Source organism: Lipotes vexillifer, unplaced genomic scaffold, assembly GCF_000442215.2.
Source record: "Lipotes vexillifer unplaced genomic scaffold, Lipotes_vexillifer_v1.1 scaffold382, whole genome shotgun sequence".
NCBI classification, from domain to species: domain Eukaryota; kingdom Metazoa; phylum Chordata; class Mammalia; order Artiodactyla; family Lipotidae; genus Lipotes; species Lipotes vexillifer.
In genome coordinates this window covers 10416203-10441852 of record NW_006780611.1, presented here as the reverse complement: position 1 = coordinate 10441852, position 25650 = coordinate 10416203, and the positions used below count along the sequence as shown (strand labels likewise).

At 51.7% G+C, this 25650-nt stretch overlaps 1 protein-coding gene across 1 annotated transcript in view; it reads right to left on the bottom strand.

The window, feature by feature from the left end:
• The window catches only part of PLA2G6 (phospholipase A2 group VI), a 39954-nt gene that overhangs the window by 8331 nt on the left and 5973 nt on the right, over positions 1–25650 (bottom strand). The window contains exons 2-11 of the mRNA XM_007454029.1: positions 19673–19888; positions 18467–18650; positions 16719–16906; positions 14428–14524; positions 13075–13257; positions 9425–9533; positions 8208–8366; positions 6338–6416; positions 3807–3970; positions 1890–2040 (exon numbers count right to left, since the gene is read on the bottom strand). Coding sequence (XP_007454091.1) covers positions 1890–2040; positions 3807–3970; positions 6338–6416; positions 8208–8366; positions 9425–9533; positions 13075–13257; positions 14428–14524; positions 16719–16906; positions 18467–18650; positions 19673–19888 — 1530 coding nt within the window. The remainder of the gene's footprint in view (positions 1–1889; positions 2041–3806; positions 3971–6337; positions 6417–8207; positions 8367–9424; positions 9534–13074; positions 13258–14427; positions 14525–16718; positions 16907–18466; positions 18651–19672; positions 19889–25650) is intronic.

Below are 25650 nucleotides of genomic sequence, written 5' to 3'. Positions count from 1 at the left end.
AAAAAAAAAAAAAAAAAAAAAAAAAAAAAAAAGAACATCTGCTCACCAACAAAACACCGTAAGGAGAGTGAAAAGACAAGCCTAGAGTGGGAGAAGAGATCCATCAAAGGACTAGTTTTCAAAATATAAAAAAGAGAATTAAGAAGCCTCATAACCCCCAACACACAACCCAATTTTGCCAAAAATGGGTAAAACACTTGAATAGGAACCTTATAAAAGAGGAAATCCAGATTGTCTCTAAACATATGAAAAGGTGTTCAACCTCACTAGTAATCAGGAAAATGAAAATTCCAATCAACAGAGACAGTATCTTTCACCCCAGATTTATAAAGACAAAAACGTTATAAGGCTAAAGTGGTTTGACAATAACCAATGTTAGCAAGAATGCAGAGTGCCAGGAACTCTCAAATATGGCTAACGGGAGTGGAAATAGAAACCACCACTTTGGAAAACAGCTGGGCAGAATCTAAGGATTGAGGCCAAGCAGACTTGGCAGCTCTACTCCTAGGCACGTGCCCCACGGGGTCTTCTGATAAGTCCCAAGATGTCCACTGCAGACTCAAGAGGCCCAAACGGAACAGCCCAAGTGCCCGTTGAAGGTATCTGGAGAAATAAACCGTGGGGGCACAGCCATATGAGCCGTGAGAATGAATGAAGCACAGCTTCACCCAACGGTAGGGACCATGCTGACAAATGCGGCATTGACAGAAGGAAGGATAATACACAAAAGGATTCCGTCCAAGCCCAGAGACAGGCAGGACCGGAACCGTGCTCAGGGCTGCATTCAGGTGCCGAAACTAGACTGAAAGTCCAGGAAATCCGGGTCACAGGAGAATGGTTACCTCCGTGGGAGGTGGAAGGAAGCAGGAGCTATGCTGGTGGCCGGCACACACTCAAGGGGCTTTTGGACTTGGCTGGTGGTCATATGTGGGTGTCTGTTTTAGAATTATTCATGGAACTGTTTAATGTCCTTTTCTAAATGTATGTTCTATTTCACCATAGAAAAGAAAAAAAAATGTCTAGGATAAAATATACAAAAAATGTTTTTCAAAACATTAACTTTTGGTTAATAAATCATGGATATTTTCCTCTTCTTTTTACTTTCCAAAACTTCCAAATTTTCTTAAAAGACTATGTGTTATTATTAAATGGAAAAAAAAAAAAAAGCTTTACTATGAAAAGAAATCCTCCCAACTCTCCAGGCTCGCTCACACCTCACTTCCTCCAGGAAGCCCTCCCTGACCACCTTGTTCTCAGTCCTTTCTCCCCCTTGCTTCCACGGATAGTCAGTTGCTGAACACTTTTCAGGGGTCTGCTCTGGGGCAGGCACTGTGCTAGACGCCGGGGCAACAGAAAAACAAGGCAGTCACGTTCCTGCTTCATGGAGCTCACAGTCTGGCAGGCGAGCCAGGCATTAGGCAGACAATAATGTAATTGCAGGATGGGAAATAAATACTACAAAGAAGCGGTGGTGCTGAAGGTTCTTCTGGAACCTCTTAATAAGCACATGCTGCCTTGCGTGGCTGCCATTTTTTTAGGTCACTTATCTCCTAACCAGATCGTAAGCCTTCCCACCTGATGGTTGCATCACCCCATCACACACACACACACAGGCAATGCCGGGGGCAGAGCTGTGCTCAGCAAGTGTGTGTGTGAGGGACGAGAACCGACCCCCTTTGACCCAGGGATGTGCTGTTTGGGTAGAGAAACATCAGACATGGGTTGAGGATGTTCTGCACCTGTGTTCCCCAGCCGCCCCGCCCTCCCCCGCCCCATTCAGCTTTAATCAGACCAGGGCAGGGAGTCCCCTGCTCCCAGGAAGAGCCGACGGGGTGCATGGCTGGGGCCAAAGCCGCTGTGCTCCCGAAAAGGAGGCGGAGGAGGCTTACTTGGGTTTCTTGACATCCGTCATCTTGGTGTGCTCTCCAAACTCCCGCTTCAGGAACTCCTCCAGGGGCCCTGACTCGTAGGGCCGAGAGCCCCGGAACACCTCATCCTTCATGCGAAAGTACACACCACGCATGTAGGCCATGGACTTGCCTAGGAACAAGGGGGTCGGAGGTGGGGAGAGATGCGAGGGCTGCCCTGACAGGGGGCCTGAGCACAGGAACCAGCGGGGTGCGGGGGGCGGATTTACCAAAGCACCAACCAAGCTGGGGCTCCTGGGACCATCCTCGCAACTTCCCCCACAGGCAGAAACCCCCTTCAGCAGCCCCAAGGCCCGGCACTTAATCTTGTACTCGTAATTTGTATTTTTTCTTTAAAGAAGGGGTCCTGACCGTGTAAAGGCTTATAAATCTAGATCCACCCCATTTGCCGTGGAATAGAAAGACCAGCCCTGTCCCGCGAGAACAGACAGCTTCCAAGGGGCAGGTTGCACCTCACAGTACGGAGAAGCTGCCCAGCACGCCTCAGCCGGCCCAGGGGTGTGCGAGCGGGGGGCTGCGGAGGGGAGGGCTTCTGCCCGCAGGAGAGGTTGAACTAGGCGTCTTCTCAGATCCCTTCCATAGCCCCTGGGCGCCTGAAGACCCTGCTTGGGGGATAAATGCCCCCTGAGGAAGGAGGTGACCCTTTCTGGAGGAGAAACCAGAACCTCTGCCCACTCTGCTCCACGCCCAGACCTTATGCCCAGCCGGGCGGAAGCCAGCCCTGAGCTGGCCCTTCTCTCAGGGAAGACCAGAGAGGGGACACGGGGCCCCAGACGCCAGGGGACAGAAGTCCCAGCAGCTTTTGCCGACATATTTCTCCTCCTCCCAGAGCCCCACGGGACGCTGCTCTAGGTCTGGGCTGCCGGGCCATGGCCTCCTCACACTGGGAACACCTGGATGCCTATGCCTATGCCTCCCCCATGGGACCCGGGGCTCCTTGAGGTGGGGCGTGCACCTGACTCAGCCCTGCATGCCTAGCACCCAGCACAGGCCTGGCCCGAAAGCCTTGATGTCCTGGAGGGGGAGGGTCCTCTCCTGGTGCCTTCAGATCTGCAGGACGAGCTGGAGGGCATTGAACCCAACCCAGGCAGGGATCCCCAGTCAGGGATGCTGAGACAATTCCCGCCGGGTGGTAGCTCGTTTGGAGGGGGCCCCCGACACGCAGCATCACGCAGCCCAGACAGCTCCACAGAGGAGACATTGCTCGAGCCGAGACAAGGCCTACCCGGAAGTCCGTCCAGTAAGCAAAATGCCCCGTCACCTCTGGGAAGTTGTAGTGACAGCAAACTGCGTGGGTTGTCTGTGTCGCTGGGGAGTGCTGGGATGGGCGTCCTTGGGACTCCTAGCCCCAGCAAGCCCTCCAGTGGGCCATGTGACTTGGGGTCACCTCTCCCCCCAGGGCCTCCATTACCCTGTGTGGGTAAAATGAAGTGTGCAGACTAGGGCTCTGGCATTTGTGACCCCACCGAGTCACATTCCTCATTCCTGAGGCCACCAACTCCACCCACACTCAGAATGCTTTTCCTCATTTCCAGCAGTTCTGAGGCCTTGCAGGGGCATGGCAACCGGTATAAAAGTGCTCCCAATGCAAGGTGTCTGCCTTGCAGGGGCATGGCAACCGGTATAAAAATGCTCCCAACGCTGAGAGTGAAACCAGCTCTGTCCTCTGTGGCTGGGTGGGCATCACCCTGGCCCACCCCCCAGCCCTTCCTCCTTCCAGCCTCGGACCCCAACCCCCAGCCACCCCACAAAGGGCCTATGGGCCCTCCCCTCCCCCATGACGTTCTCCACAAAGCTCGGAGAACAAACTCAGCCCCATTTGAGGGCAGGTCTCAGCCCCAACCCGTCTAGCCTCAGCAGCCCAGGGGCTGCCCTCACTGTGCAGGATGGCCAGGGCCAGGATGCCCCCCGTGCTGGTCCCCGCCACCCAGTCAAAGAGGTCCTTGGTGGCGATGCCCGAGGCCTTCTCAATGGCAATGAGGAGCTGGATGATGACGAGGCCTTTCACACCCCCTCCGTCCAGGCAGAGCAGGTGGTCGCGGCTGTGGTGGGGACAGCAGTGGGAGAGAAGAGGGTCCCATTACAGCCGGCACTTTGCATGCCGTGTCCCTGAGCACCTGCCCCATGGCAGCCGCTTGAGCGCGTGGAGACCAAGCCCTGCGGAGCTTGTGTGCTACCGGGGCTTGGGACAGGCGGTAGCGAAGTCAGTACAGGAATAAATACAGGACTTCAGGAGGCGAAAGGTGCAACAGGGAGACAGACACAGGAAGGTGAGGGCAGCAGCGGGCAGGGAAGACTTCCCTGGCCATGTGCCACCTCAACAGATGCCTGGGTCTGTCTCCCCTACTTTGAACAGGGGCTCCCCAAGGCCACTTGGTTTTGGTCAGATCCAGATCCCCAGTCCCAGACCTGACCCGAATCAGGTGCCTGATAAAAGTCTGTTTGAATTAAACAAGGCTGGGGGAAGGGCTGCTCTCCCGCGGCCACAAGGAATGGGCGTCCAAGAAGATCAGGCCCCTCTAGCCAGGTGGGAGCAGCACGTGGGAAGGATCGTCTGTGCGTCAGGAGCCATAAGGAGCTTCCACCAGCATGAACTCACTTAAATGCTCCAAACCCCTTCCAGGTGGACACTCCCTGTCACCCTGTGCATATCTGTGAGGACACGAAGCTCGGAGTCACACAGGTGGATCTGGACCGGGGTCTGTGGACTCCCAGGTCACACACTCTCCAACACATCCTGACCCGTCTCCCTATGGCCAGCCCCTGCCCCGGGAAAGAAGGCCTCTATCGTCTGTGCTCAGACCTGGAACCTTCCTTCCGGTCTCTTCCTCTTCTTTCTATCCCAGCTTAAATGTCACCGCTGACAGAAGCCTGCCCGATGCCATCGGGAAGCTCCCGCTCAGCCAGCCCCTGCCCCACCCACTTCTGTGGTACAGAGCCCTTCTCGCTTCCATCCGCAATTGCTTTTTGTCACTTGTTTGCTGCCTTTCTTCCCCCACTGTGGGCAAGGCCCTGCTCTGCGGGCAGGAGGCGTCCCACAGACACACAGCTGGTAGATGAAGGAGCCTGCGCCGCCGGCCTGTGGGGTGCCTCGTCTTTTCCTGGACAAGCTGCCCAGCCCTGCAGCAAGCCCAGAGCGTGGCAGAGGAGGCGGTGCTGTCGCCGGAGGCCTGCAGGGCCCCTGGCCAGGGAGGCTAGAGCGGAGGCAAGGGACCTTTCTGAAGATGTGGGGCTGGCAATGGAAGGAGCAGGGCTGAGCTGTGTGGCTCACAAATCTGCATGGGGAGGTCCTCACAGGGGTATCCTGACTCTTATCTCAGCCCCACCTCTAGGGAGGGCGCTCAGGCTTGTGCAGACTCCCCAGTCCTGCTGGAGAATCTGCCGCCTCCTTCCTCTTACTGGCGGGGACCTGTCAGTCCTCCCTCTGGTACCCTGCTCGGCCGCTGCGCAGGGGTGTGTGTGTGGGGGGGGGGCGCAGTGGGAGGGAAGGGGGAGACGGCCGATAGAGCAGGTGCACCTTCAGGGCACATGGCACAGGGTGGCCGAGGAAACGGGTGGGCTACAGCAAGGGGAATCCGAGCCTTCTGACGAGGCGAGGCCCAGCCACCGATGTGGCTGCCTGGTCCTGGGAGCTGCTTCTGGAAGAAGAGAGCTTTCCCTGCAGGGGAGGGCACTAGGGGTGCAGCCAGGAGAGAGCCTGCAGGAGCAGAAAGGGCATGGACTTGGAAGCCCTGGGCTGAGTCTGCTCTGACCTTAAGTCACTTAACCTCAAGTTCTGCATTTGCAAAACAAGGTTACTAATGCCTCCCTAGGAAGGCTGTTAGGAACACAGGATAGTAAAAAACAGAGAACAAATAAACCACCTCCAGCATTACAGGGAAGGGTGGAGAGAGCACAGTTGACAGGAAACACGTTTGTCCTGGTAACTCGCTGAGCTGGTGGGCACTGATTCTGACAACCACTGTCACCAGGGACTGTCCTCAGGGACAGGGTTTGGGTTTCTTCTCTTTGTGCCCATCACCCCAGCCTGCCTCCTAGAATGGGCCTGGGTATACGGCAGATACTTGGGGAACCAACCCACCCACTAACTCTTGGAGGGAGGCAGGGTCAGCATCGAGGCAGCTGAGGGCTCTCTCCAGAGGAGAGCTGGGCCATCTTCCCCTGACAGTCCATGACAGGGTCGGAGAGAGAAGGGACAGGGCCGCAGCCAGCTCCACCGTGTGGTCTGGAGCCGGCACAGTGATTGACAGAGAAGCAGGCCCAGCCTCCCTAAAGACTCAGTCTCTTTGCTGTGAACTACAGAGAGTGCGAGCTACCTTGCAGAGCCAGGTACAGACTAGAAAAAGTCCCACACCTGCTGCATGGCACCCGGCAGAGGCCCTGCCCATGAGCCTGCCCCCGACACTTACGTCCGCTTCTCGTCCCTTATGGAGCTCAGGATGAAAGCCGGCTTCCGGGCCCGGGAGATGTGCATGAGGTCCTGCAGTTCTGTGAGGCACAGGGCAGGGTGGGCTGGGGCCAGGCACGTGCCGCTCCCCGCCCCCCCATGGGTCCTGAGGGCAAATCTGGAGCTGTGCCCTTACCCCCCTGTCCCTAGCAGGAGCATCCGCCTCCCACCCCCTGGAAGGGCTCTTCATCCCAGGATACAGCAGGGCCAGAGGCCACAGGCCCCTCAGGGAGCGATGGGCTGGAATGCAGAGGGGAGCCCCACCCTGCCCGGCCAGCTCCCAATTTTCGATTTTCGTGTGTCTTCCTTGCAAAGCCCCGAAGCACAAGCAGCCCCGACGTGCCCTGTGTGTGCAGCTCACAAAGCGTTTCTTCCTGCACAGGAGCCGGTGCTGCTGACAGCCACCGTCACAGAATCATTACCCCCAATTTACAGATGAGACTCAAAGAGGTTATACAACTCGTCCAAGGTCATTTAGCCAAAAGGGCAGAGTTAGGACATTCCTCGGGGTTTAACTCCATGAAGGAATGGAGATATCCCGACCATCTTCCAGATGCCTCTTGCCCTGATCCCAGGTCTGGAAACTTCCTCAGAGGCCTCAGATCGGATGCACCCACCCATAGCATCCATGTTTTCCCCTGAGCCCAAGGCCCATCCCACGCCCACCAAATGGATTAGCTGCCCTCCTGACAAGCAGCCCGGCCCCAGGTCGCCTGGCCCAGCAGTGTCACGTCATCCCGATTCTGACGGGCCCTTCCCACAGCTGTGCACGGAGCCTAGAAGCAGCAAAGCAGGATGGCAGGCTGGCAGGCACTGTGTCTCCCCCTCACCAGGGCAAGTGGCCAGAGTGGACAAGGTAAGTGGGAGATTGGCCAGGAGAGGCGTGGACAGAGCACCAGGGAGCGGGACGTGCAGCTGAGAGAAAGGAGCAGCGGGGGCTAGAGCTGCAGCTAACTTGGGGCACAGCGGGCTCTGCGGCCCCTCTAGGCCCAGGGCATTACCCATCTGACGCCGCGCCCCAGGCCCACCATCCAGCCTGGCTTAGGTGGCTGATTGCCTGTAAAATTGAGAGATAACGATGGGGGGCAGGTCCTGGGTGGGGAGGGGCAGGGGGAGGAGAGAGGCGGAGCCAGAAGGACTAACTGTGGCTGCCAGCTCTGCCCGTCCTGAGCTCCAGGGTTGGCCGGGGTATCCTGGCTGAAGATGCTGGTGTCTGATTCGCCAAGAGTTTAAAAAAAAAAAAAAAAGCACCAGCTTGCCAAGGATCGTTCTCTGACTGCCCTGTTCAGGGAACCCACTCCCAAACAATCCAGGGCCCTGGGTGGGCCAGCCCACAGGAAGCCCAGAGAAGGTCTCCGCCTCCTCAGGGGCTGTCTCCACGGACACCAAGGATGCACGGGGCAGATGCTGGTTGCCTGGCCAGTAGGTCACCAAAGGGGCCGGAAGAGGAGCACACAGGCCCCAGGCCTGACAGAGATTCAGCAGCGTGACCGAAATGCTCCTGGTCATAGCCAGAGGGCCAAGGGCTCTTAGCCACCACCAGCACTCCTCACTGCCCACCCGAGCTCCCAGGGCACAGAGAGGCCAAGAAAGTACTCACCCCATGGGTGTCCAGGGCACCCTCTGGGGGAAATGGGCCGCGGGCCATTGGCCAGGGACCCCAGCAGCCTCTGGGCGCTATGGGTTGCTGGCTGCACCCGAGGCTGACAGATGCTGCCCACCCTCCTTTGCCTCCTTCAACAATTTCTCCCCTGGGGCCCCGTTTCTTTCCCACAGGGACTGCTCTGACCCAAGGGCCTGGGAGCCAGGTAGAGAGGAGGGGAGCTGCCTACCTAGGTTGTTGAAGCTGATCAGTGGGGGCTGAGATCTTTCCAGGGAGGAGGAGTGCGTTGCTGCGGAGCACTGCTCCGCCGAGACCCCCTGGATGAGTGGGGAGTGGTAGTCGGCCCCCACGGTTCTCAGCAGAGTTAGGAGCGCCTTCCTGGTGACGACTTGTCATGTTTGGGGAAGGCGAGATCGCACAGGATCAGAAACTGTCGATGTGCAAGTGAGAGGTCCCTCCCTTCCACACATGGTCCCCTCTCCCAGGCCACCTGGGTATGTGGGGGTCGGGGGTGCCCCAGAGCCCTGATCCCACCCTGACAGGGCGTGCTGGCTCTAGTCTGTTATATCCAAAGCAGCTGCCTGGGGCTGGGGCGGGTCCTGGGAGTCGGACTTGGAACATGGAAGGAGGAGGTCGGTGTTGCCTGGCCCGAGTATTTGAGGAACCCCCGCTTTCCCTTCCACACCAGTCAAGAAAGCAGGACGCCCACCTCCACGTTCAGCAATTCTTGAGGCTTTCAGAGCTCAACAGGAACGAACCAGCCAGTGGGCATTTACTCCCATCTAACGGATGGGATAACTGAAAACGCACATGCACGCACATGCACACACACTTGCTTGCAAACGCTATCAGGTACACACCCACAGCAACCTCCACAGTTCCCCGGAACCTTCCAGAGGGTGCCAGCCTTCTGGTGAGGAGGATCTGCTCTTTCCAGCCCTGAAGCCAAGGCTCACTGAGCCAGCACGCAGCACATGCACGGTGCCTGTGTGCACGAGGGGTGCACACGTGTCATGTAGCACATGTCTGTGTGCACTGGGGGTAACACGTGTCATGCAGCACACGCATTGGCTAGTGGCTGTTCTTGCAAGTGGCTCCATCAGTGAGTTCCCCAAGAGTGGGGAAGAGGGCTGCTGCTGCTGCCTACCCTGTCCCCCACTCCCCAGAGTCCTGGCACCCTGAGGCAGGATGGTGGCTGCACAGAAGAGGACACTGCCTTGGCAAGCCCCCTGGGGCCCCCATCTAGTGGTCAGAGGCGCTGTTCTTGGGAAAAGGAAACTTCCCCTCTGGGCCTCCCACTGCTCCTAGCCACTCTGTGCAGGGAGCAACTGGGGGCAGGTATGGATGGGACGTGGGCAGCTGATGGCTGGGACTTCCCTGCTCCCCAGTCCCTGCACCCCGCACCCACCCCTGCCCAACTCTGGTCCCAGAGTGTAGAGCACATACGTTTGCTATTCTTGGAGGCTAGGAACGCAGGAGTTTCTCCAAAGTCATTCGGGATGTCCACCTCTGCCCCAAACACAATGAGGGCCTTGATCATCTCCACGTTGCCTTTCTGTTGGTGATGGAGTGAAGGGGAAATATGCAACAGCTCAGGGAAATGAAGACAGAAAGGACCCCAGCCTCTTCCCCTCCAATCCATCAACTTGGCGGACCTCTCACCAGCATGGGGAGAGACACTGGAACTGCCCTGACAAACAGGCTTACAAGTATCCCCAGGTGAGAATTTAATAACCCAGGTAGAAAATGGAAGGGATTCACCCAGTCCCCAGCCCCGCCAGCTCCTTCTCTAAAGAAGCAAAACATCTATGACCCCCGACCCAGGAGCCGTGGGACCACTGAAGGGTCAGCTGCTGGTCGCTCGCAGGACCAGCAGGAGAGTGTAAGTGAGGAAAGGCCCCCATCGAGTCCAGGGCCCCGGTTCTGAGGGGGAAACCGAGCACACATCCTCCCTGACGGCAGCCCCCTCCCCAGAGAATGCGCAGTGAACATCTGGAGGCTGGGCAGCGGGGCCGGGCTGGGCGTGGTTTCCCAGCACAAACCAACAGACTGGCTGCCAGGAGACCTGAGCGCTGGGCTTATCACCTCCCTCTCTCGGGGCCTGATTTCCTTGCCTAGAGAATGAAGAGGTGTGTCTAGAAAGCCGTTTTCCAAACAGCTGTTCATGCACCATTAGGATGTATATGGGCACAGGTAAACGTGTGTTTTAACGATTAGTTATGTATTATTTCTTTGGTTACCTTTTATTTGTGGCACTGGTTTACCACCTATGGTGGTAATATAACAGTTCCTTCAAAATAAATTTAAGGTTAGAAGCAAGCCAAATTAAAGCAATGATTGAGTGCATAATTGTAAAAGTGGTTCGTGAATCCGCCAAAAACTGCACACGTGGTATGCAGGTGACTGGAGTATGGGAGCAATGGCCTATGTCAGCAGTTCTCAAAGAACTGTGGACCCCTATGAATACGGAGACCCTTTGGAGGGTTCAAGAGGTTAGAACCATATTCGTGAAAACATCAAGGTGTTGTTTGCATTTGCACTGTGTTAACTTTTGCACCAATGGTGTAAAAACAACTGTGGATAAAACTGCTGGTGCCTTAGCATGAAGCAAGGCAGTGGCACCAAACTAACAGTCATCATGCTTTTCTCCTCTGCCACGCACTCATCGTAAAAAGTAAATTCATTCATTAAACAGCCAGCTTCACTTAAGAGGGCCCTTGATGAAACAGCAAGAAATGTTAATCTTATTATGTTTTGATGCTGGCGTATTCGTTTTCATAAAATGCACAGTATGCACAAGGCACTTCTGTGGCCTAACCACGTATGATGGTTGTCTCAGGAAAAGCACTGCGTGACTGCTTGAGCTGCAAACAGAACGAGCTGCTTTTTTTTGCAAGAGAAACTGTTTTTAGTCGAGAAACAAGTGGCAGACAAACTACAGTTGTTCAGCGTTGGGTATCTAGGAGGTATTTTCTCAAAAATGAATGTGGTGAGCCTATCACTTCAAGAAAAACAGCTGGCAGTATTTTGTGCCAGTGACAAAACTCAAGCTTTCAAACGAGAACTGGAACACTAGAACACTGCTCTATGCCATGATGGGCTTGACAGCTTCCCCAAATTTAAAGACTTTTCTGATGAAATTGTGGTGATATTTACAACTGTGGGGTTTTGAGACTGTATAACAAAATGGGTCAACATTTGGTAGCTAGGCGTACTCAGCAAACCAATATTTTCCAAGAATGACACAAAGTGGTGCAGGGGTAAACGATCCAGGCAAAGTGCAAAAGATGCCAATGGTTTTCTCTGTAACAGAGAATGAAAAGTCCGAGGAGATGATTTCAGAGTGTCCGCTGCAACCAACTTGTCAGAAACTACCCCTTGTCAAGTTTTGGTGCAATACGAAAGAATATCCAGGGGGAATTCCCTGGCGGTCCGGTGGTTGGGACTCCACGCTTTCACTGCTAGGGCCCGAGTTCAATCCCTGGTTGGGGAACTAAGATTCAATCCCTGGTTGGGGAACTAAGATCTCGAGAGCCACGCAGTGTGGCCAAAAGAAAAAGGGGGCTTCCCTGGTGGCGCAGTGATTGAGAGTCCGCCTGCTGATGCAGGGGACACGGGTTCATGCCCCGGTCCGGGAAGATCCCACATGCCGCGGAGTGGCTGGGCCCGTGAGCCATGGCCGCTGAGCCTGCACGTCCGGAGCCCGTGCTCTGCAACTGGAGAGGCTGCAACAGTGAGAGGCCCGCGTACGGCAAAAAAAAAAAAAGAAAAAGAAAGAAGGAAAGAATATCCACAATTATTTGCAAAGGTACAACTACATGTCTTTTCCAACTATGTACATATCTATGTGAGGCCAGAGTTTCTTCATATTTTTAACATATGCAACAATATACTGAATAAATGTAGCAGAAGACAGGAAAATCCATGCCTTCTCTGAAGCCAGGCATTAAAAAGATTCACAAAAATGTAAAACGATGCCAATTGTTTTCCATTATTTTTTGTTTTGGAAAATAAAGTCGATCTTCCATAAAAATGTTACTTATGTTAGCATGGGCTTGGTAAATTATTGTTATTTTTAAATGAATTAATAAGTACCTTGAAAATCCCTCACTTCTAATTTCTAATATGGTAAATATGGATAGATAACATTCAAATAAACAGTCTTTGAGATTCTCAATAATTTTGAAAAGCATAAAAGGATCAAACAGACCAAAAAGTTTAAGAACTGTTCAACTACATAATTCAAAGGGCCCATTCAGTGCTAAAAATGTCCACAGTTTTATTTATAGTTTCAGTCTCTTGGGCAACATCCCCTCTACAATTATGACCTTTGGTATAAAACAGGATGTCTTTGACTTTGTCCTAAATCTCCTTCTTTTAGAGTTCCAGGGGAATCTCCTATTCTAGCACTCCGAGACATGTTGAACAGAATTATGGGCACATATGATTTGCTACAGTTATATACACACATGCGCGCGCGCGCGTGCGTCTATAACGAATAACACTCCCTCCCCTGCATTTAGTATGTTCATGCCGTAGTTGTCTAACCAGACTGTAGGGGCTTTAAGGGCAGGAACTGCGCTCTCTAATAAACCAGCAAAGGTGACCAGCAGCTACCATGGGCCACCAAGATGTGTAAGCAGGCCCGGCCCTCCAGAAGCTTGGCGTCTACCAGGGGGAGAAGGGCAACATGCAGATGAATAGTCCTCCCTGATGATGCAGGGAAGGAGAATGGACGTCTCGGGGATGCTTACTCCCTGCCAGGTCTTACATGTGCTACTTAGACATCCCTCATAGAGTTGCCGGGTGTCTATCACTGAATCCTCTCAACCACTCTGTCAGGGGGGTACCGACACCTCCATTCTCCAGATGGAAGTCAAGGCTGGCAGAGGTGATGTGAGTTGCCCAAGGCCACGGTCAGTAGCCAGAGCTGTATTTTCCCCTCTCACAGCATCCAGATGTCACATGGGGGCATGGGAATGAGAGGTCCTGGAGCACAGAGGAAGGGGCTCTTATTCTGGGCTCAGAGCGGGGCATGCCCCAGCCCTGCTGGTCGCCTGCACCCCTGCCGAGTAGGCAGTTAACCCGGGGCTCACCGACATGGCCAAGTGCAGCGGTGTGTTGCCATGCTCGCCGCGGGCTTCGGCGTTGGCCCCGTGGGTCAGCAGCACCATGACGCAGTCGAAGCGGTTGCGCATGACGGCCACGTGCAGGGCTGTGTTCCCCACGGAGCTGGTGCTGTTCACGTCGCAGCCCCGTTTCAGCAGCAGGCGGGCCATCTGCGGAGACAGGGTCCCGGCCTGAGTCAGCAGGGTGCTCAGAGCAGCTGCGGCCTGTGGCACCTGGTGGCACCTAGGCAGGGCCACTTCCTTCAGGTCTCGGGCCTCTGGAAAGCTCCAGCAATGGGAGGAGCCAAGGTGGCAGGCCCCAGTTCTGGGGGTGGCCCCAGATCTTGCCTCCCACACCTGCCGCACCCCAGGAACTAGGGGACAAAAAGCTGAAGCTGTGGTGACTTTTTCAAAGGGCTTCAGGGTCCTTTCCTGGAGCTCACAGGACCCCATCCCTCCCTGCAAAGGTTCCTCTGGGCCCTGCCCCAGAAATGCCCCACTCCCTGCCACCCTGCCCGGGACCCTGCAAAGGTATGGCCCCATCTGGGCCTTGGCAACACACACCCTTGCTCACCCAACAGCCCCGGAGAGCCTGGACTTTGGACCCTGACAGACCTGAGCCCAAAGCTCAGCCCCACTTCATCCCTGTTGTCTGAGTTTGGAAGGGTCACTGCACCCCTGTGCACCTCAGTTTTCTCTGCTGTGAAAATGGGAATGCAAGTTCCCACCTCAGAGAGTGTGCTGACAAGGAACATGAAAACACAGGAGGGCCTGACTTGGTGTCTAGCTCCTGGTGTGAAGGTATCCACAGTGGTTGTCAGTCTCTTCCCTCCTGGCCTGTCACATTTACGAGTATCCCATCATCTTTGAGGGCATCCAGTGCACTGATAGCTGTGCTTCCTGGAGATAAGTGATCAGAGACCTCCATCCTCCCAGGGGCTCAGAGCTTAGCTCAGGGAGAGGCCTCAGAGGAGATGCTGGCAGGCTCTCTATAGATGAATCTAGAGCCACCATCTTCATCACCATTGGCATCATCACCATCCGTCACCTTCTACTTGCGATGAGGCGCTTGACAATTTATGAAGAATTTTCTCACGCACTGCTTTGCTGACTTCACGATACCTCCACAGGTAGGCCACAGATCCCCAATTCACACATGAGGAAACCACAGAGGGGACACTCACCTGCAATGCCAGGACATCATCCCTCCTTGGGCTTATCTCCTGGGCCCCCAAGTGCCACCCGCAGAGACCTCTCAGGAACCTCCTTCCTATAGGTAGCTAAGGAACAAAGGGCTCTTGGACCCTCCCCCTGCCCCTGCTCACCCTCAGACCTGCCTACCTCTGCGGTCTTGGCCCAGTGGAGGGGGCTGGCTCCGTAGCGAGGGTCTTTGCTGTGGATCTGGCTGCTGTCCATGCTGACAATCATCTCAGCACACCTGCGGAGAGAGAAGCCAGGTGGGAGTGAGGAAGGCCGGCGGGGGCAGCCTGACACTGGAAGAGGCCACGAATCAAGGCTTCATCTACTGGTGAGGCAGAGCCCCTGCAAATACAGTTGCAACAAAACCAACCAGCATGCATACGGTGATACGGCAACCGTATTCTGAGCCCCTCAAGGCACATCTCAAGCCCCCTCCTCCAGGAAGCCTTCCTTGATGACTTCGGTCAGGAATGATCACTCTCACCGGTGCTGGCTGCAGCGTCAGACAGGCTTGAGGTTAAGCCCCAGCTTCCCACTGGTGACCTCTGGAAAGTGGCTGGGCCTGTCTGTAACAGGGGTGCCTGTGACCAGCACACGGCCACCCTCTATCCTCCCCTGCTTCCCAAATGGCTGGTGTTGCAAGTAGTGACTGCGTCCTGTAGGAGGCAGTAGGCAGGGTGGTTACAAGTGCAGTTGCTTTTCCACTCCTAGATCGACAACCTGAAAGCAGGGGCTCAAGAAGATATCTGTATGCCAGTGTTTACTGCAGCATTCCCCACAACAGCCAAAAGATGGACACAACCTAAGTCTCCATGGACATATGAATGGATAAGCAGAATGTGGTATATAAAATGGAGCAATTCTGCCTTAAAAGGGAAGGACCTTTTGATACAGGCTACAACACAAACGAACCTTGAAGACATTATGCTAAGACAAAGTGGGGTCCTGGGCCCAACCCAGCTCTCTGTGAAGCTCGGCTGAGCCAATACCAACAGCAGAGGGGCCCCCAGATTGGGGCTGGGATGGAACCAGTCCCAGTAACCCTAACACTTGTGATTCTTGGAGTATGAATGCGCGGGCTGCCACGTGGTGACAGAGAGATGTGCCCCCTTGGAGCCCTGAGAGGAGCCTGGCTGTGTGCAGGGCACACCTGAGGTATGAGACGACTCGTGTTGTCTCATCTGCAACGATCCACACGGGAGGCCTGGGATGTGGTTGCAGGTGTCTGAGGAGGGAGCAACCTGGGCCACATCGGGATCTTGGAAGTAACCCGGACCAAGAAGGTGACTGAAGCCAGTAGGGTGGCTGGAGTCAAGCTGGAGCGGGGCCACCGTGCCAGCCCTTGGGTATGGGAGAGCATCGCTCATCACGTGAGTTGCAACCTGCAACTCAGTAACTGGGGGTGACTGGCTGGGATTGTCTCCAACCATTTGGTCAAATCTTCCCGAAAGTTCTAGCTCATCTTGGCTGTACGAGGAAGAATCAAGGAAAGGAGGGTTTGTCCAAGCTTGGACCAGACCTTCAAGGGGACATCAATGCCCTCCAGGGGCCAAAAGGTGGGTGCAGACCCCAGAGGAAGGAAAACCCTGAGGGAGGGTGAGCGTGCCTGCCCCCAACCCGAGGGCAGCCCCTCTGAGCTCTTTTCTTGCTGCCCGTCTGCCACATGGCTCTGGAAAGTACTGGGCGACTTCTGTATCCCCTCCTGGGCTTTCTCTCAACCACCTCTGTAAGGCACAGTGCCCGGGACTGAGGGACCACCTGACTCATTCACTCATTCATTCATTCTAGTTACTGTACCTGCTGGGTAGTATTTTGGGATAGTCATCTCTTTTATCCCTCCTACATACACACACACACACACACGCGCGCGCACACGCGCGCACGCGCGCACGTGCACATACTGCACGTGGAGAAGCATTATCCTGAGCCCAGGTTTCCCAGGGCTGTGGGGAGAAAGGAAGAAATGACAGGACATGGGCCTGGCACCTGAGCCCCAGCAGCGCCACCCCCCAGGAAGGAGGGATGCATCAGGCGGATGGGGCCCTGGGCCACCTTGCTAAGAATTCCTAGGTTTCGAGTTGGGCACAGAAGCTGCACCAGCACAGCAGCCATGAAGGGGCTGTTCAGATTAGATGTGGTGGGAGGTTTAAGACTGTTTATCTCCAGTTTGATAGAGGGAGGCTCACGGTCAGAAATTAAGGTACACGACTGAGCAACTTTCAAAGTTCTATTCTCTGCACAGCAGAGTTCATGGACCGAGATTCACACTCCCGCACATTTATCAAATACTTTCTTTGTACCAGGGCAGCCCTTGGCACCAGGATCTGACACGCACCTAATGAGCCTGTGGAGGCCACTGCTCGCCTGGGCAGGGGGACTGGCCGCGGAGACGGGAGGCCCTTCGGATCACGTGGGGCAGGGCAGGGTCTTACCCCTTCTGGGAGAACTTCATGGCCATGTGGATGGGGTAGCCACTGGGCCCCATGATGTTGCAGCGAGCGTTGCAGAGCAGCAGCACACGGACCATCTCCTGCTTCCCCAGCTGGCAGGCCAGGTGCAGCGGGGTCAGCCCTTGGTTATTCACCTGGTTCAGGCCAGCTGATGCGTTCTTCCCTAGGAGCTGACAGCAAGACCTCGGGGTGGGCAGGCGCCAAACACAGCGAGGCCCCTGGCCCGTCCCTCTGCTAACATCCACCGCTGTGGCCGTCCCTCTCTGGGGCCTCAGGGGAAGAGAAGCTGGACTCCACAAGAACACTGACAAGAACTTCAAGAGAAGCCACCAAGAAAGGAGGCTTTGGGGAGAGAAAGAAGCTGACTGTGCCAGTATTGGCTGGGGCGCTGGGCTGGTATGACTGTGGCATGTATGAAAAATTTCTCAATCAGGAAATGTAAAAGAGCTTGTATCTAGGATGGGCACTGGGGGTCTGGGTGGGAATGAGACTTGCTTTCCATTGCATACTCTTCTGTCCTGCCTGAATTTTTCAGCTCCGTGTATTATTTTTTCATTAAACAAAACAAAATTAAACACCAGTATTAATAAAACAGCCATGAGGATTTTATTTCCTCAACTGTGGTTGAAAGCTGTTTCCCTGAGGTTAATTATGACCCCTGTGTACCCCTGTGACCGGCTGGGTCTGTGGACAGGCTAGAGACACAGCAGGTGCTGGCTGAGGTGCTGGCATCCAGGCCCGATTCAAGGGCCAGCCCCACCACTCACAGCTCCGTGGCACCCCTCCCCGGGCACAAAACTTCACTGAACCTCAGTCTCTTTGGCGAAGAGAAGAAGATAATGGCCCCCACCCACAGAGGTTATCTTGAGAATTAACTAGAACACATATAACACTGAGTACAGGGTCAGGCACGGGACCAGCAGTAAAGGACAGCTATTGATAAGAGTGTGTACCCGCCCTCTGAGTCGAGGCAGGTTCTACGTGGTGCTCTACTGAGCACACAGAGGGGTCTCAGTAAGGGCAGAGTTCAACAGTGGGTATAGAATTCCCTTCCCTGAGAGCATTAATCATAAGACAGGAATCCATATTTTCTGGAATAATGTGGTCCCATTCTGATGCCAAGGCACAGAGAAGGATATAACCTTTAGAAGAATCTTCTAATTCTAGGCAATAAAATACTGCCCAGTATTCTGTCTTTTCTATCTGATATATAAGGTAGCCTTTTCATCATTTGATCTACTTGCCTACAGTTTTTATTTTTCTGCCCAGCTAATCAAAAATTTAATGGAAGGAGTGCCTTTGGTGCAAATGCTTACAGGAGCCAGATGGAGTTTTGTTTGTTTTGAGTTACTGTAAAAAGTTAAGCTCAGGTCCTGCTGGACCATGGGTGCCTCCAGGCAAGGGCTGAAATTCACCCAGCCCAGGGGTGAGTGCTCAGGAGAAGCTGAATTAAATTGACTGATGGGACTAGACCTTGAACTCAGTTTGCTGGGTTGGAGGACTTTCCCAGGGTTGTAGGAGCAAAGTGGCGGAGGATGTGTCTCCTTGACAAGCATGGGGAGGCAAGTGCCAGGTGGGGCTACACCCTCCATGAAGGGGCTCAGGCCTCAAGGATCAAGGTGGGGACAGTGAGAGGCCCGGAGGGACACTTGAGCCCAGAGGCCCAAAGACAGCTGCGGCCGTGGTAAGGTGCGGCCAGAATCAGTCGCCCTGTCTCCAGCCCTGCTCACCTGCAGCACTTGGGAATTGTCACTCTGGACAGCGTAATGGAAGGCGGTCTCTCCGTTGTTGTCGGTGACGTCCATCTGGGCGTGGCAGTACTGCACCAGCTCCACCAGGATCTCCCAGTCGCCCTTGCGGCAGGCCAGGTGCAGGGGAGTGCAACCCTCCTCATTCTCCCTGTTGTTGGCGCAGCTGCAGGGGACGGCCCGGGGAGGTGAGGGGTGTGGCACGAGGTGGGCGGGGCACTGAGAAAGCCAAGTGCAGACGCAGGGGAGGTGGGGGAGGAGCCCAAGAGCATTCGTGCCCTGCTCAAGCTGGCTGGTTCAAACTCAGGGCTGAGTCACAATTTACCTGTAACTGATGTGATCTGTATCAGTTTTTAGTTCAGTGTGCACACCTGTATGAGGGATGTGCCCTAGGGCCACACCAGCCTGAAGTGGGCAGTGGGGTGGTATAGAAAGGATCACAGAAGGCAGAAATCTCACCAACCTCGGGCAATTCACTTAACTTTTCTGGGGTTCAATATCCTTGTCTACAAAAAAATAAAAATAATAGCTGCCACGCCTGCCCTAGGAAATCGACTGAACTATTGTGAGATCAAACACCATGGTGTCCGAGATCATGCCGGTGAGCTGTAAAAGGCGGAGAAGATTTCTGAGCTTTGGGCCCGGGAGCTGAACCAAGCTGTCTGAAGCAGAGAACTGGAGGTGTGGCTACCTCAGGGCAGGATGGTGAGCTCGAGTCCTCTGGCTGGCACGGGGCCCTCCCCAGGGGCCTGTTGGCCGAACAGACATACGAGACTAAGTGTTCCAGCATCCAGAAGGGCAACCAGGCCTTTGGAAGGAGACACCAAGGATCTGAAACCTCTTCAGCCCTCTGCAGCGGAGTGACCTTGCACAAGTCACATAACCTCTCACTGGGATGTCACTATCTCATGGGCATGTTGAGAGGATTCACGTTCATGGTGGGTATAAAACAGCTACCAGGCGCCTGGCACCTGGCAGGCACTCCAGAAATGTTACGTTGTTCCTTCTGACTCTAGTCAGCATTCCCCTGCTCTAACCCAGAGGCAATGCTGCCCCTTTTGAAGCCAAACGTTCTGGGCAACCTTTGAGTTTATGGAGGGGAACTGGGGCTGGACTGGACTCCCCATCCACACCCAGTATCCCCAGGGTCCCGCCCTCCTGCCCCACCTGGCCAAGCGCCCCGCCCACCTGATGATGCGGCTGTGATGGAAGCACTCTCGGATCCCCAACTCCACCGCCAGGTGGGCCACTGACCAGCTGGGGTGGTTGCGGATGAGGTCGGTCAGCTGCTGCAGGACCTCAACATGCAGGATGTGGTTGGAGCTCTCGTAGAAGGGCAGCAACTGGGAAGAATACTGCTGGAAGTTCACCAGGGCATCGGCCTCTGTCTCCAGCTGGAAGAGCCTGAGGAGCCAGGGCAGAGGAGGAAGACACAGAAGTGAGCTGGGAGGAACCCTTGGCCCATACCCTTGATGGAATCTGAAGACTTGTGTCCCTGCAAACAGGTGCCTGCCTGCTTCCTGCTGTGGACTGACCTGCTCCAGCTGGACTCCCTCCCGCCCCCCCCCCCGCCACACACACCCCTAAATGGAGTTGGGGCTTTCTTTTTATTTAAAAAGATTTCCTTTCCTTTCTTTCTTTTTTAAAAAATATCATCACGTATATTTCCACAAGCATTGCTGCAAATCCATGGCCCAGCATGAAAGCAAAACTCCCCAGGCATGTGAAGAGATAAGAAAACATGAAAGATGGGACTTCCTTGGTGGTCCAGTGATTAAGAATCCGCCTTCCAATGCAGGGGACACAGGTTCGATCACTGGTCAAGGAACTAAGATCCCACATGCCTCAGGGCAACTAAGCCCATGTACCGCAACTACTGAGCCTGCACGCCACAACTAGACAGCTTGTGCGCTGGAACTACTGAGCCCCCGCACTCTGGAGACTGCACACCGCAACTAGAGAGGAGCCACCGTGCCGCAACTAGAGAGAAGCCCGCACACCACAATGAGGAGCCCGTGCGCCGCGACGGAAGATCACACATGCCGCAACTAAGACCCAGTGCAGCCATAAATAAATAAATAAATAAGTATTTTAAAAAAAGAAAATACGAAGGAAAACCAACAGAGACAATATACAAGAGAAACAGATCTATAACTGGGGGGTCTACAAATACTGAAGTTAGCTGACACAGACTTTAAAATAACTATGACAGTATTAGGATAAAATAGAAGATTTACAATTTTGGCAGAACACTTTAAACTATATAAAAAAAAAGAACCAAGTGGATATTGCAGAATTTAAAGATACAATTGCCAAAATTAAGAGCTCAGTGGTTAGGTATAATAGCAGATTGGACAACGCTGAATAGAAAATTAGCGAAAAGGAAGATAGGTAAGAAAAAAGTAAACAGAATAAAGCATGGAGAGACAAAAGCTTGGAAAATACAGGAAACTAGATAAAAGACATAGAATACATAATGAAAAGATCTAACATACATATAAGTGGAGATACAAAAACAGAAGAGAAAAAGAATTGTACAGAAGCCATATTTGAAGAGTTAATGACTATGAACTTTCCAAAATTGATGGAAAACATTATTCCTTTAATTTAAAATATTCTATAAATCCTCCTCTACACCCCCCACCAAATCCACACTTACATTCCTCCCACTGAGCCACTGAGCAGTGGGAATTTTTGTGTCTTTACCCTTTAACCTGGCTTTGTAACTGCTTTACCAAAAGAATATGGCAGAAGTGATGCCGTCCGAGTTTCTAGAGCAAGGATTTAAGAGACTGGAAGCCTCTATCTCTTTTTTCTTGGGACCCGGCCATCATACCACAGGGAAGCTGAAGCACCATGGAGATGACTCTTGGACCCTTAACCCTGGATAAACTTAACTCCTGGACCCTTAACCCTGGATAAACTCCCAGCCAACAGCCAGTACCAACTTGCCAGTTATGAGTCATCTTAGAAGTGGATCGTGCAGTCAAGCCACCCCAGCTAATACCATGTAGAATCAAACTGAGCCTTTCCCACTAAGCTCTGCTCAAATGGCAGATTTGTGGGCTAAATAACTGATATTGTTTTAAGCCACTAAATTTTGGGAGAGTTTGTTGCATAGCAATAACTGAAAATGACACATATTGGTCAACATATTGTGATGTAGCAATAACTGACACATGTGCCATGTAACAACTGCTGAAAACAAAATGCAAAGAGAAAACATTAAAAATAGCAAAGAGAGGGCTTCCCTGGTGGTGCAGTGGTTGAGAGTCCGCCTGCCGATGCAGGGAACACGGGTTCGTGCCCCGGTCCGGGAAGATCCCACATGCCGCGGAGCGGCTGGGCCCGTGAGCCATGGGCGCTGAGCCTGCGCGTCCAGAGCCTGTTGCTCCGCAACGGGAGAGGCCACAACAGTGAGAGGCCCGCGTACTAAAAAAAAAAAAAAAAAGCAAAGAGAAAAAATGTTTTCAGAGGGCAACCATCAGACTCAACAATGAAGCTCAACAATGGAAGCCAGAGATAATGAGATGACATCCTTAAAGAGCTAAAAGAAAATAAATGCCATTGAGAATTCTACACCCAGAAAAAAAAAAAAAACTTCAAGTATGACGTTGAAATGAAAATATTTCACTCGTCAAACAAACAAATGCACCAGAGAGACAGACTGACTGACTGTGACATTAGCAGACCCAAATAAAAGGATAGACAAAAGGATTTTCTTCTGGTAGAAGAAAGTTGATCCTAGATGGATGGTCAAAGATGCAGGGAAAAAATTAAGCACCATGAAAATGGTAAATATGTGAGTGAATCTAAATAAATATTGACAGTATAATGTCTTGTTGGGTTTAAAATAAAAATATTTTTAAAATATTAATAAAAAACAATACATGGCATAGAAGTCTGGAGTGGGATAAATGGAGTTAAAGGGTTCTAAGACCCTTGTATTGTTCTGGAAGAGGCCAAAGTACCAATTATACTTCAGTAAGGCCAAGGATGTGTGTTACAATCTCTAGGGTTCTATCAAGAACTGTGAAGGGTACCATACGACCCAGCAATCCCACTACTGGGCATATACCCTGAGGAAACCATAATTCAAAAAGAGTCATGTACCAAAATGTTCATTGCAGGTCTATTTACAATAGCCAGGACATGGAAGCAACCTAAGTGTCCATCAACAGATGAATGGATAAAGAAGATGTGGCACATTACTCAGCCATAAAAAGAAAGGAAATTGAGTTATTTGTAGTAAGGTGGATGGACCTAGAGTCTGTCATACAGAGTGAAGTAAGTCAGAAAGAGAAAAACAAATACCATATGCTAACACATACATATGGAATCTAAGGGAAAAAAAATGGTCGTGAAGAACCTAGGGGCAAGAAGGGAATAAAGACACAGACCGACTAGAGAATGGACTCAAGGATATGGGGAGAGGGAAGGGTGAGCTGTGACAAAGTGAGAGAGTGGCATGGACATATATACACTACCAAACGTAAAATAGATAGCTAGTGGGAAGCAGCCGCATAGCACAGGGAGATCAGCTTGGTGCTTTGTGACCACCTAGAGGGGTGGGATAGGGAGGGGGGGAGGGAGGGAGACGCAAGAGGGAAGAGATATGGGAACATATGTATACGTATAACTGATTCACTTTGTTATAAAGCAGAAACTAACACACCATTGTAAAGCAATTATAGTCCAATAAAGATGTTAAATAAATAAATAAATAAATAAATAAATAAATAAATAAATAAATAAAAGAACTGTGAAGGGTTTCAGATTTTACCCTACTTGCAAACTAACAAATTAGCCTGACACAGTTTCATGGATGCTGGCAGAAGACACAAGGTTTCCGGATGAAAGACAAAGGGCAATTTATTACTCAGGGCAATAGCATTTGTGCCAGAGTATCAGCATTTGTGCCTATTCCCTGGGATCCACTTCCCAGAGGGCGACGTGAAGAGGGTCAGGTGACACCTGCTCGTGTTGCATTCGAAGACAGAAACCCTGAGGGTCGGGAACTTGAATCTGTTATAATCATCAATGAGAAAATCTGTCTAGTCTTTGCTCTGGAGGAAAATATTATCTTTATTATATAGAAGAGTAAGCAAACCTACCCTTTGCTCGAGAGAAAGACTCTACCTCTATCTTGCAAGGCTGTTCACAATACAAACATGCTTGTAAAGACCGTATGAAACAAAACTAGTCAGAGTCTCTGCTTGTAAGATGTACAGAAACACAAGAGACCCAAGGAGAACTACCTCCCAAAAGCTATCATTAAAAGATAATAATAGAGTATAAATTTCCAAGCTAACAGAGATGGAAAAAGAGAATAATAAGAAAACATTTAATCATAAATTGCAAAAGCATTATGGCAAGGGAAAAAACTCTGATTCATAAGACTACATGCTGTACGATTAAAAGATAAAACTATAGGGATAGAAAGTAGGTCAGTGTTGGGGCTTCCTTGGTGGCGAAGTGGTTGGGAATCCGCCTGCCAATGCAGGGGACACGGGTTCAAGCCCTGGTCCGGGAAGATCCCACGTGCCGTGGAGCAACTAAGCCCGTGCGCCACGACTAAGCCTGTGCTCTGGAGCCTGTGAGCCACAATTAGTGACGCCCACGTGCCTAGAGCCTGTGCTCCACAAGAAGAGAAGCCACCGCAATGAGAAACCCACGCACCGCAACTAAGAGTAGCACCCATTCGCCACAACTAGAGAAGGCCTGTGTGCAGCAATGAAGACACGACACAGCCAACAATAAAAATAAATAAAATAAATAAATTTATTTAAAAAAAAAAGTAGATCAGTGTTTGCTAAGGCCTGTGGTGGGTGCAGAGGCATTACTACAAAGGAGCACGGAGGAAATTTGGGGGATAACAAAAAAGTTGTGCATCTCTATTGTAGTGTTGGTTACATGAGTGCGTACCTTTATCAAAATCCACTGAATGATACACTTAAAATTGGTAAATTTTACTTTTTGTAAATTGCATCTCAATAAAGCTAAAACAAAACAAAACAAAAACCAAAAAATAAAAAGAAGACAAGAAAGAAAGGAATAAAGAAAAGAAAATAGGTGGAAGAATAACAACAACAAAAAAGCAAACAGTAAGACAGTAGATTTAACCCCAAATATATCAGAATTACATGAAGTATAAATAGACTAAATGTTGCAAATAAATATAAGAAATAACAGACTGGGGGCTTCCCTGGTGGCGCAGTGGTTGAGAGTCCGCCTGCCGATGCAGGGGACACGGGTTCGTGCCCCGGTCCGGGAAGATCCCACATGCCGCAGAGCGGCTGGGCCCGTGAGCCGTGGCCGCTGAGCCTGCGCGTCCAGAGCCTGTGCTCCGCAACGGGAGAGGCCGCAACAGTGAGAGGCCCGCGTGCCGCAAAAAAAAAAAAAGAAAGAAAAAAAAAGAAATAACAGACTGGATAACAGGGAAAAGAAAAGACAACTACATATTCTTTACAAGATTAAAATTACAAGGAAATATGTAAATACTAACCAAGAGAAACCTGGTGAAGCTATATTAATATTAGAAAAAGTAAAGCTTAAGGTAAAAAGCATTGCTGGACACAAAGAGGGACAATTTGTAATGATAGCAGTTTCAATTCACTAGGAAAATATGATAATTATGTATCTAATAATAAAGCTCCAAAATAAAGTCAAACTTGACAGAATTAAGAGAACTAGACAAATCCACAGTCACACTGATAGATTTTAACATACTCTACTAGTTTCTTACACAAAAAGCAGACCAAAAAAAAAAAAAAATCCCTATTGGATATAGAACAATTAATAAACTTGACCTAACAGACATATATAAAGCACTATTCCCATCAAGTACAGAATACACATTCTTCTGAAACACACACACAAAATTATAGATATTGGACCCATGCTGGGCCATAAAGCAAATCTAAACAAATTTCCAAGACCTGAAAATATTTAGACTATGTTCTCCAACCACGATGCAGTTAAGCTAGAAATCGATAACAAAAAGATAACGAAAAATTTCCCATATGTTTACAAATTAACCAAGATACATATAAATTATCTACGGTTCAAACAAGAAGTCATGGTAAAATTTAGGAACTATCTTGACTCGATGACAATGCAAATATTACATATCAAATTTGTGAGATGAACTTCCACTTGGCTATGAC